This window comes from Gavialis gangeticus, unplaced genomic scaffold (assembly GCF_001723915.1).
Source record: "Gavialis gangeticus isolate Ggan-Ray unplaced genomic scaffold, GavGan_comp1, whole genome shotgun sequence".
Classification (NCBI taxonomy): domain Eukaryota; kingdom Metazoa; phylum Chordata; order Crocodylia; family Gavialidae; genus Gavialis; species Gavialis gangeticus.
This window is the reverse complement of record NW_017729004.1, coordinates 65,741,833-65,753,354: the sequence shown is the minus strand read 5'-3', so window position 1 is coordinate 65,753,354 and position 11,522 is coordinate 65,741,833. Positions and strand designations below refer to the sequence as shown.

The window sequence follows — 11,522 nt, the reverse complement described above, 5'->3', positions numbered from 1 at the left end:
CCAGACCCAACTGGGGCCAGCTATGTGTAATTTGAGTGGCAGGCTGGCAGGCAATGCAGACAGAAGCATGCAATGAGAGGTTAGATTTTCACCCGATTAGCTATTTTTGAAGCTGTCTGTAGCTGCGCACTGTGTTTGGTCATGGCTATAAACAGCTTTCTGTGGCCAGATCAGGTGAAAATTGTCACTTCTGTCTGCACCCACAGGAGCATCTAAATAATTTTACAGTGAGCTTATCATTGTTTTAATATATGTAGTAAGATAGTTATAGCAATGTTATTTTTATACTTACGTTTAAAGCACATTCTTTTTGATGAAAAACCACGTAAAGGGATGAAGAATATTAAGTACTTAATCTTAGGCAAAGCCAATTTCCTCATTTAACAGTTGTAATCTTTTGTTCATTCCTTGTATAAAGAACAAAGCATCATAGGAATCATGCATGTAAGAAGAACAGGACATAGAAGGCTAAGCCTCTCATATGTCTCTTTCAATGTATAAGGCACGCAGAGACAGGGGAGCAGCTGGCTACTCCCCTGTCTCAAGGCATATTGCACCCCAGCTGGCTGAGGCGCAGGGTGCCACAGCGCAGGGGCTCTGCAGTGTGCAAGATGGGGGAGCCGGCAGCGACATGAACAGTTTAACATGCAACGTGTGGTTTGTAACCTGGCAAGGAGGCTTGCAGAGCCACAAACTGAGTGTGTCTGCATGCCTGGATCCAGCCAATGGGTGCATCTACCCATGCCATTTAAGGTGACTTGATAAACTCCAGTGCAAACTTCCCAGGCATAGTATCTGCACGTGCACCCAGGATTACAGAAGTTTGAGCTGGGATGGAGCAGCCCCAGGCTGGCAGCAGGCTCAGGTGGGTCAACCCTGAGCTTCAGGTAGAAGCTTTGGAGCTGGCTAGGACACAGGAGTGAGGAGCTAGGTGGCAAGCAGCCCCTAACTTTAGCACCCTTGTGCCCCAGCAAGCCCTTAACAATTTACACATGCATTTCAGTGCACATGATTAATCTACCATATATTGTGCTATCCTACAGTGAAATTAATTAAATTTACTGTGCCTTAATACTGGCACACATGTAGATGATGACAATTTACTGCGGAGCTAATTAGTCAACTCCGCAGTAAAGGGCATGTGTAGATGCACCCAGTATAAGCAACTGAAACAAGCAAAATTCTGATCATACTGAAGTCAATATTAAACCATTCAGTGATGGGGTGGGTCACAGCTTAAGTCAAATCTGGTTTATTATGTTCTGATGTTAATAAAAATAAACTTTCAATGTTATTCGTAAGTACTAAATCATAGAACCTCTAAATCCTCATATGTTGCTATATCAGCTTTCTGAGGCAGTAGGCCTTCCATTTGGTTTGTATACAAGTGAGAAGATCAATATATACACCCATTATATGATCCAGACTTAAGTAAAGATGTGGCTTTTATTGTCTCAGTATCTTAGTTTTAGAAAAACTTACAGTTCCAAGATCAATAATGAAACAGTCGCCTTTGTTGAAGCTGGCCCAGCTGAGGGGAACTTCTGTGGCTCTTACTACGCGCCGGCCCTTGATATGCAGAAGTCTCTGTGCAGTCAGATCATTAGTGACCACATGTTTAAAGCCAGAAGCAACACCACCTGCCTAAATATAAAAAGAGCATTAAAAAAAACAACACTTCGGTTAAAGCTTTTTTACCCCTGTGAATTTGTTTTTGATGCATGACAACAGCAAGTAAGAACCCAGACCTCAGACATACATACAAGAGATGCATAGAATGTGCTTTGAGCTCATCAGTACTGACCACAAACCACCAAGAGCATCAGGCAGCCAGACCTTGCCCCTGCATTTCTATCAGCAAAAGGAAACCATTTAAATTCAGCTCCCTCGTGGTGTGGAACTACCCTTGGATTCTGCCCTGACATTAGCAACACACATTCCTAGGAAAGCCCTCTGAATAAGGAATGGAGAAAGTGGCACCAACTGGTCTCTTCACATTCTCTACAGCCATGTGGAGGTATCAAGTACAGCCTTTTGGTGACCCAGACTGTTAGGGCAGAAGTCAACAGGGCAGTCTACATGGACTATACAGTATGAGCAAAAAAGGAAGGGTGATTTTAAAACAGTTCTTCGGGACTACATGTAGACAGTTTACTGTCCCTGGTAGTGGCACCCAACATGAGATGCTGCTCCATACACACTAACCGGGAGCACTGTAGATGCCTCTCTGTGGTAACTACCTATTACCTATCCCTTAATTAGCCTGTGGGCAGGCTAATTGAAACTACAGAATCAGTTACTCTATCCCTGGTGGGGCAGTTACAGCTAGTTCAATTTCTGTTGCAGAAAAGCATGCATAGAGCAAGGCAGTATGTTTGAGGGTTATGCTTTGGATACGGTAAGTCTGTGGTCTAGACATGGCATGGAGTCAACTTCTTTGGTGTGTATACATGTGCTTGGGGAGTGTATGGGTGAAGAAGGCACTTTAACTAAAGCACTCGGAGCATCACGTGCATCAGCATCCCCACGCTGAAAAATGGCAGTGGGGATGCTTTAACTAAAGCTCATTGAACACTTTAGTTAAATTGCCCCTGCCACCATTTTTCAGCATGGGCACGCTAGACTTTGCTGGAGTGCAGTAATTAATCAAGTAATTACAGTACGTCAGAGCAGCCTTGCTGCACGTGTATAGGTGCCCCTTGTGCCTAACGTGGAGTTTCCATCTAGGAAACAATGTGACCAAGTGTATGCTACTACAAAGGAGCATTCATAAACTCTTTTCCTTGGAGCTTAGCCTGACCTGGACCACATGTCTACATTCAACACTAAACACTTTACAAACTGTCCAAGAATCCATACTTCTTGATGAGGATGAAGAAAGAAGTAGGAGAATAGGTGGAACCTTGGTGACAACTCCTCCATTTCCTGAGGATTTCATTTATTTATTTAGTCAGGATTGGACAACCTAAGTACAATAACCCTTCACATGGTTGTATTACAAGGAGCACCACTGTGAATTTATACTGAAGCTTATAACACCTGATTCTTCAACTTCATATTAATGTTATATTTTCAGAGTGCAACATCTAAAAATGAGGTGGGTGGTGCAGGTTGAAGATTTTAAGGTTTTGAAATGTTGAATAAAGTTTGATTATAATTTGTTTACAAGAGCTGGCTTTAAAAAAAAAAAGCCCCAGCAAACATTTTTCATTAATCTAGTCGGGAAGGACAACCAAAAAGATTTTTTCAAGCCAAAAATAAAAAAAAATAAAGGAGGGGTATCTTCTACATTGTTCTTCTTTCTTATCTGTCCCTATGCATTGGTTGCTAATGGAACCAAAAGCAGAAATACCCTGAAGCAAGAAGACTGAGCTTTGTTCCTCTAGTATTTACCACCCACCTATGAGCAGACATGAAAGAAAGCCTCAGGATTATGAGATTGCAGAACTGGACTGTTAATCCTTATGCAATCTCAAATTTTTGGGCAACTTCCTCCACTTATAACAGGCATGTGGACAAGCAGGAGGCACTTTTCTGTAAGGCTGGACAACCATGGTCAGCAGACTTTAAGCCTGTAATGTGTTCTGAAAAATATTCCTTTTCATGCCTGTTCTTTGTCAATAAATCAAATAACACCTTAGGCTGAAAATACTGCAATGGTAATCAGTTCTGTTACTTGGAGAAAAGTATGAGGCAACGTACCAAAGTAGAAGCAGATCATATATAGTTATTACTGCAGACCATGATATTTCTATAAAACAATTGTAAAATTACAAGTAGAATCTGTTTTTGCAAAAGCTCTAAGCAGAGGAATAATAAGGTACCCAGCTACCTGAGGCTGCTGCAACATGGGAGCAACATAAACTTCCAGCTGGCATAACAGTGCATCTGTGGTAGCAGCTGGTGGTTTTCTGCCCCTTCCCCGCCCCCAGCCCCACCTTAAATCAGTGCCTGCGTGAGTCACCCTGCCCTACTGGTTCTAATACATTAAATATGCCAATAGGATTACATTTCATTAAATGTAGGTAGAAACCAAAGTATTTTCTTTTGCCCAAAAGGGGTTGTTTCTGCCTTCAGAAAAAAAAAATAAAGGTGTTTTTGAAGGTGATCTACCTTGTACTTAATGCCGCCTTTGAAATATCCAACAAAATCAGTAGACTCATATCCTTGAATTTCTCTACTCTGCACAGGCTTCCCTCCTAGGTAGTCATCCATCTGAACAGCAAAGATGGCTGCAGCTGCACTTTCATCCTGAGTACATTCTTTTCCTGAAATTATAAGAAATAGTACACTTATTTAACAATTCAACCTAATGTGTTGCCTAATAGATTTGTGGTTTCTTAGGGCTACATTCAGCAGATTATATATTTGGTATATTCCAACATTTTCTTCCCATCAGAGTTCTGACCCTTCAGCAAAAGCACTGAACATCCTTCAGGACCATGTCTTAGGTATTCTCAGACCTGGCTTTCTATAGAATGAAACAGGAGATGCAAATATCTGATTCTTTCCCGTCTTACCTTCCCTGAGTAATACAATTTGAGTTTAATGAGACAAACTATTTTATTTGAGAAGCTGCTTTCATTTTTTTTATACTATTATTATTATTTGTTTTGAGCTGGAGCATGGAAAACCCTAGGGAAGTCCAAGAGGCAAAAGACAGTGTTTACTTGGGATACTAATATCTAAGATAGGATGGGGAAACCAAGTTTCCTGAACTGGAAGTACCAAGTTTCCATGTCCAATAAATTCAGTGCGTCACAGGGCTGAGGTGGGTGTCAGGACAGGAACCCCCATTTCCACCCCCCAGGCAAGCTGTGCATGGGGCTGGGGCCAGCCCAGCGCTCAGACAGAGCAAACAAGCTTTGCCCAAGACTTATAGCAGCCCTATGCAATGCCTCCTGGGATGGCAGTGATTGTGTTCTAAGTTAACCCTCGATGGGATCTGGCACAGATGTTCGACTAAGTGCTGTAACAGAAAGTGCTTTAGGTTAGTACACATCCATCCAGGTTAACTTAAAGTGGGATTTGCCTTTTTAATGCAGTTTGTACACCATGGATGTCTGGTCTGTTACAGCTGCAAAGCACTTTCTGCGTGTTTAAAGTACATTAAGTGTAATCGAACCTTAGTGACTACAACTGAAACTTGGTTTTGAGAGGAATGGTGTAGCTGTTTTTACCTGTGTATCAGAGTTTCCTCTGTATACTGTAATCAAATGAAGGGGTATTAGCATAACCAGTCTTCTAAAAGGCAGGATCATACATGTTCCTGGCTTTAAAAGAAATGTTTTAGTTTAGTAGACCAGCAACCCCCGCAACTAGGAATCAGCCAGCCAGAAGACAACTATGAGAAATTTAAAAGTACAGTTTTGATGGGCTTTTCCACCTCATGTAGGATGGACTGGACAAGAGAAAGCTCAATCCCTGACAGCTTGATCCTGAACAGCATAGCTCAATTGGTTTCCAGATACCAGACCAGTTAGTGTGAGGTCATACACAAGACAAAGTTAAGGAGCCAAGGGCAGAATGGTAGTGAAACACTTTCATATATTAACAGCTTTTTATCTGAAGACGGGCACCTGTTTAAAATTACTGTTAAACGTCTAATTAGAATTGTACATCAGTCCATCAGGACTAGATCTTATATCTTTACAGCATGCAATTATGACATAGGGTTCAGGGTTCAAGGAAACAGCCGTTAGAGCACCGTTATAAAATATTTATACTGATTACCAACTAAAGTGCATGGCTGGAAAATGGGAACTCCATGCACATTTAAAAACCAAGGATATTAAATGCAACTGAGTCTTTTCATATACCAAATATAACAGCTGCTGTGCAAAGATGATTGTTAGTGTGATATTACTTAAAGTCAGGTGAAAATCATTCTGGACATAGAGCAAGCTCTGTTGAAGTTTATGGGTCTAATTCTTCATTTGTCTACCTCAGTGTAAACCGAAAAGAGACTCAGGGCCAATTAATATATATTGGAGTTGATCTGGGCTCCTTGGGTACCTATACACATGATTCGATGCATTCTAATTAGAACATGTCAGAGCAGACTCGATTAATCAAGTCTCCTGGAGCATTCTAATTAGAATGCTCCAGCGCGCTGCAGTGTCACATGTATTCAGTGGCCCGCATTTCAAAATAGCGGTGGGGGCACTTTACCTAAAACTTGTCAAATGAGCCAATTTGAAATGTGGGCCGCTGAATACATGTGATGCTGTGGCATTTAAATTAAAGTGGCTGTCCAGGAGCTACTTTAATTAAAACACCCCTCTACCACCCTGCCCCAGAGCAGGTGTGTAGACACCCCTTGTGTCCACTTGACTAATTAATTTCTGGGGGGGGGAAATATATAAAAAGCCCCAAGCCTTTAGAATTAGAAAAAATCATGGACCAGCATGACTTTACTTGTGTGGTTTCAAAGACAGCATTGCCAGCTAACATTTTCAGTAACTAAGAACCCAGAACATTGACGCCATCAGATCACTCAATCCTATTTGGCAGCACTGGTATGCAAAAACTAAACCTAAACCCCGTAAACAAAGCATCCAAAGAGCTTTTCCATATGCTACAAGGGTGAACCAGAAGATACAGCTGGTAAATGGATATTAGGTATTAATGATGTTCTAAGGAGGCATGGTTTGAACAAGCCAATCCTTGGGGGGCAAAGCACAAGCTGCTACCCTCAGCAATAAGCCAACCAATACTTGCTGAAAGGAATGCCAAGAGACACAGAGAGATCTTCTCCAGCCTCAGGAGGATACTTTGGCTAGGGACAGAAATGACACATAAACAGGTATAAGTGATCAGAAACCGATTTAAATGTGTAACATAACAAAAAGTTCAGTGCACATAAACCACTTAAAAAATGGCTGAAACCGGTATAAGATAAACCTGGATGGCTGTAGTTTTAGACTCCACTGACTGAAGTTAAATCACTTTATTGAAGTTCTGTCCCAGATGCCCCCAAGATTCAAATTAACTCAGTCCCCCAGCATCCCAGGATACTTTGCACCTCCCCTCAAGGTAGGCAGGCTATCCTTGGCCCAAGCTGTCTGCTCCAGCCAAACAAGAAGGCATGCTTTAGCAGCCCCTGGCTTCTGACCTGGGCCACTGCAAGCATGTGGCTGCACTTCTGGAATCAAAAGACTAACCTGTGAAGATTCAGCCTTGGGCTTTTTGACTGTCTTAGCCTTTGGGTTATAGACAGCAGATTATATTAGCCCAGGCAAAGTACTCTGCTAATGCAGCCAAACTACTTCCAGTAGTACAGCTGCATTGTAGCTGGCTCATCTAGCAATAATTTGGAAACCTCTGCACAGCTCTGCATTGTGCCTGGTGGACCTACTCTTATGAACCTGACGCACTAGCAAAACATTTCTCCACTTCCTATTGCACCACAGGCTGCACAAAAAGGGACTGATCTAACCTATTACACAAGGGATTGGTTATTGAAGTCTTCACAGCCACAGAGCAAAGAGCTATGAATACAAGTAGTTAGTTGATGCTGGTCCGTTTAATGCCCTTGCAGATGAGAGTAAATTGTTATATGATCTGGCCCTGTGTGTGCTCTACACGGGGGGCAAGTAGAGTTAGAAAAGTCAAATAATTGAGAAAGATCTCTCGAATTCTAAGCTCTTTTTCGTGTCACCAGTGCCACACCTGTAAATTGCATGAGATTTTTGTTTAAAAATATTGTTTTTGAAGAGTGGAGAGAAGAGCCTTTTGGAATACTTCAGTCAACTGAAGTATGTACTTTATGTCTTATGGCATCTGAGAGACTGGATACAAAGGAACTTTTTAAAACCAGATGCACATTTAAAAACTCTGCTGATTCTACTCTAGGCTACAAACAAGACGCTTCATCCAAGATCAAGGTTCTTTTTACACTACATCGATATAACAAAATGACAGTACCTGTCCTGAGGTACTTTCAGTCTTACAATTATATCACAGAGAAAGCCTCACTCACTGTTCTAAAGTACACCCTCAAATGCTTTTACTCAAGGTTCTCCCCACATAAGGAAACTAAGTTCAATGTGTCATGGGAAGTATCATACTTCCAATATTTCTTTGGCCCTGTTATATTACTTAGCTTAATTATGGGATCAGGGAGGTTATTATACAAATGCAGAGATTTCATCCCTGGAGCCAATTACCAACTAAAGTGCATGGCTGGAAAATGGGAACTCCGTGACATTTGAAAGCCAAGGATATTAAATGCAACTAAATACAAGCCTGATTTTTGATCAAATAATGAACCTGAGAGTATGAGGAAGATGCACCAGTTAGACACCTAAGAGGATTTACTGTACCATCAGAGCATCTGCAAATGCTTCTCATTATCCCATCTCCCTACATAACCAATCCCTGAGGCTTTGGAGGAAAGGGAAATAAATGTAGAAATCAACCCATGCATCAGAAGACAACAATTCCTTCCTGACCCCTGGTTTAAACCTGCTACATGAGATCTGATTACAATCACTGTCCTCACAAAGAGCTGCAATAAGATACAGGTAAAGCAAAGCAAGCCTATTTTCTATATTCACCCTCTTTCTTCTCCATGAAAGGAAATGAACAGAGACTCATCTCTACAAATGCCAATGCCTGGGATGCTGGAAGGACAATCACAACCATCCAGATGGGCTCCTACCCTAAGCCCAAATGCCTTCTCCCAAACATTATGCAATATGAAGCCTAAACACTCATATTTAGAGCACTATACACCTGCCTCCTCCAAAGCACCCACTCTTCTGGATACCAATGTTTTTTTCTACCTGCTATGCCCTGTTAGTTTGTTCATGAATACAAGGATATTCTAAATAGAAAAAAATCTTAAGAGGCCTCACACTAATAGAAATTCAGTGTGATTTATGCACTTTGCCATCATATAGGCCCTTGAAGATCTACCCATTTTCTTTTCCTATCAATGTGTACTTTGTCATTACCCTTTGGTGTGCTTTCACCTCGCTCACCTTGACTGACTTGCTTTATAGCAGGAAAAGTTTTCTTGAAGTATTTAATGTATTTCCTGAAGTAACTAAATGCATAACTCTAGCTTCCATTTGCACAAAGAACAATGTCTATCTATACCACATGAAGCTATCCTTAGTATAAAGGACATACCACATTTCACAGAGTGGCATGCCTTGGGCCAGTTGCAAAAAGAGCCAGACTGTATATTTGGTGAGTATTTATTTGTTTTATGTGTGCAAAGATATGGAAAACAAGGATTCCTCAATACTGTATTTACAATATCACCACAAAGCAGGGAAATGTCAATGAATCTCTGTTTTATAGAAAGCCAGAAGTTGCAAACATGGTTTTCTACACTTTTTAAGTTTGAAAAGCAGAAAACAAGTGGTTAGTTCCTATTTCAATGTGGTTCTAATGATAATTAAATTGCCAGTTCGTATTTTGATCATAAGCTCTGCAGAGGCTAGGGGTTTATTATTGACTGTGAAGCAGCTCCATACTTCGACCACTCTACAAATAATAAAAGATAAATGCAAAATATACAGCATAGTGCCAAAGCTGATTGATTTCACCGCAAAGTTTCTCATTGTCAAACCCTGATAATAGCATCCAATGCCTTTGGCATAAGGGAACATCTGTCAAAATATCCTCTCTTCTACCACATCTGAGTGCACTTCTGGCAATAAAGCAGATTTTGTCCAATATTCCACCTATACAATGCCTCTCATTTTCAACTGGAGAAAAATGAAACTGGGTGAGCCCAGTATAACCCTCCCAGGAATAACACTAGATCTACAACTCTGCTCCAAGATTTCTCCTCAATGCATCCAAAACACCCGTTGGAAAATCAGAGCAATGTTGGGATCCATGGGAAATGAGGCTTCACACAGACGGCGATGTATTAGTAGATACCTGACAATGGGTGTCACAACCATTTTTACTTTTCATAGCTACATGCAAGCACAGACCTTGGAATGGTGGGAGATAGGGGAAAAGATAAGCTATAAACGTTTCTACAGCTGCATACATAGCCTTAAAAAGTAAGATGACATTGGTGACTGTGGGAAGTCTCAATCCCTTGAGATGTTTCCTTTTTCCCCCCTTTAGGATTCTAACATTATACTAACCTGTTTCCTGGAGACTATAGCTGCCAATTGACAAGCATAAGCCTCAGTTGTTCTACTCGCTTCGGAAGAGCTCGTGCTCACCTAGAAGATCTGTTAGTACAGGGATGGAGGGAAAGAGGCTGTTTGCTCCCCTCCCCCTACACACTGTACCATTAAAATGGAAGTCTGGCTGTTCTGTCTACAAATAAATTTAAGATCCTGATGCATGTCGGTGCAACAGCCCTGCAAACCGCCAAACCTTGGGATGCTGAAGTAAGGATTCTGGCCCCAGTAAAAATCAACTACAAAGCTTCCAATAACTTCAATGGGCCAGGATTTACGCGTAGATTTTGGCCTTAACTCCCTCCCTTCCCCAGCTACACTTCATAGTAGAACGTCCTCTTATACAAACGCACCCTGGATGCCTCTGCATCCCAGCCCAAATATATCACAAATACCCTGGCTCGATCCCACTTGGTTTTGGACCTAGATCCATTGCTAAAGTCGAGAACATGTTCAGTTCTTCCTGCAGCACCTTAAATTAATGATTCTCAAGCCGGATACTGCAACCCCCTGGGTGCTTCGAGATGTTTTCAAAGGTACCAGTGGGTGCCATACAATATTAGTACTGTTAGTTATGCAAACAAGAGAAACCCACAAACTTCAAATGGGAATCCATAGCGTTAAAAACATGCTGACCTGTTGCAGTTCTGATTTCTTTGCAGCAGAAAGCCTGCTTTTGTTTTTTTCATGGAAACTAAGAGGGGGTGTTTTCTGAGCAGTGCCTTGAGTCCAACAAGGGGTACCCCAAGTCTAAAAAAAGCACTTCCTTAAACATTTAGACATAGTTACAGTCAACACTACAAGAGGCTTCACATCTAGGATCTGGATCTGGCAGGTTTAGGCAGAAACCGCTAACAGGGACCCAGTATATTATATGTACAGTTTAACTAAAACAAAAACTTACCTCCAGTTCACTGTCCAAACTACAGATCTGACACCTGCACCTTGGTGGGTCCCTTAACTTTTGGCAACACCTCACCCGCTTTCAGCATCCAGGCTAAATCTAACTTTCTTTTTTACCCTGCTTCTTGCAAGCATACTCTTTAGCTGAGGGAGCCAGGCTTTAGTCTGGAGAAGAGAAGACTGAGGGGGGATTTAATAGCAGCCTTCAGCTACCTGAAGGGCAGTTACAGAGGGGATGGAGCCGGGCTGTTCTCAGTGGTGGCAGAGGACAGAAGCAACGATCTCAAGTTGCAGAAGGGAAGTTTAGGCTGGATATCAGGAAAAGCTTTGACTAGGAGGGTAGTAAAGCACCGAAGCAGGTTACCCAGAGAGGTGGTGGACTCTCCATCCCGGGTGGGCTAAAAGACAAAGCTTTGGCTGAGGCCATGTAGTTGGGGCTGGCCCAGCTTTGACGTGGGGCTTGGA

The 11,522-nt window shown here is 41.8% G+C and overlaps 1 protein-coding gene across 1 annotated transcript in view; it reads right to left on the bottom strand.

Moving 5' to 3' along the window:
• SCIN (scinderin) overlaps positions 1-11,522 on the bottom strand; it is a 118,681-nt gene that overhangs the window by 95,545 nt on the left and 11,614 nt on the right. Inside the window, exons 2-3 of the mRNA XM_019508497.1 lie at positions 4,114-4,268; positions 1,483-1,644 (exon numbers count right to left, since the gene is read on the bottom strand). Coding sequence (XP_019364042.1) covers positions 1,483-1,644; positions 4,114-4,268 — 317 coding nt within the window. The remainder of the gene's footprint in view (positions 1-1,482; positions 1,645-4,113; positions 4,269-11,522) is intronic.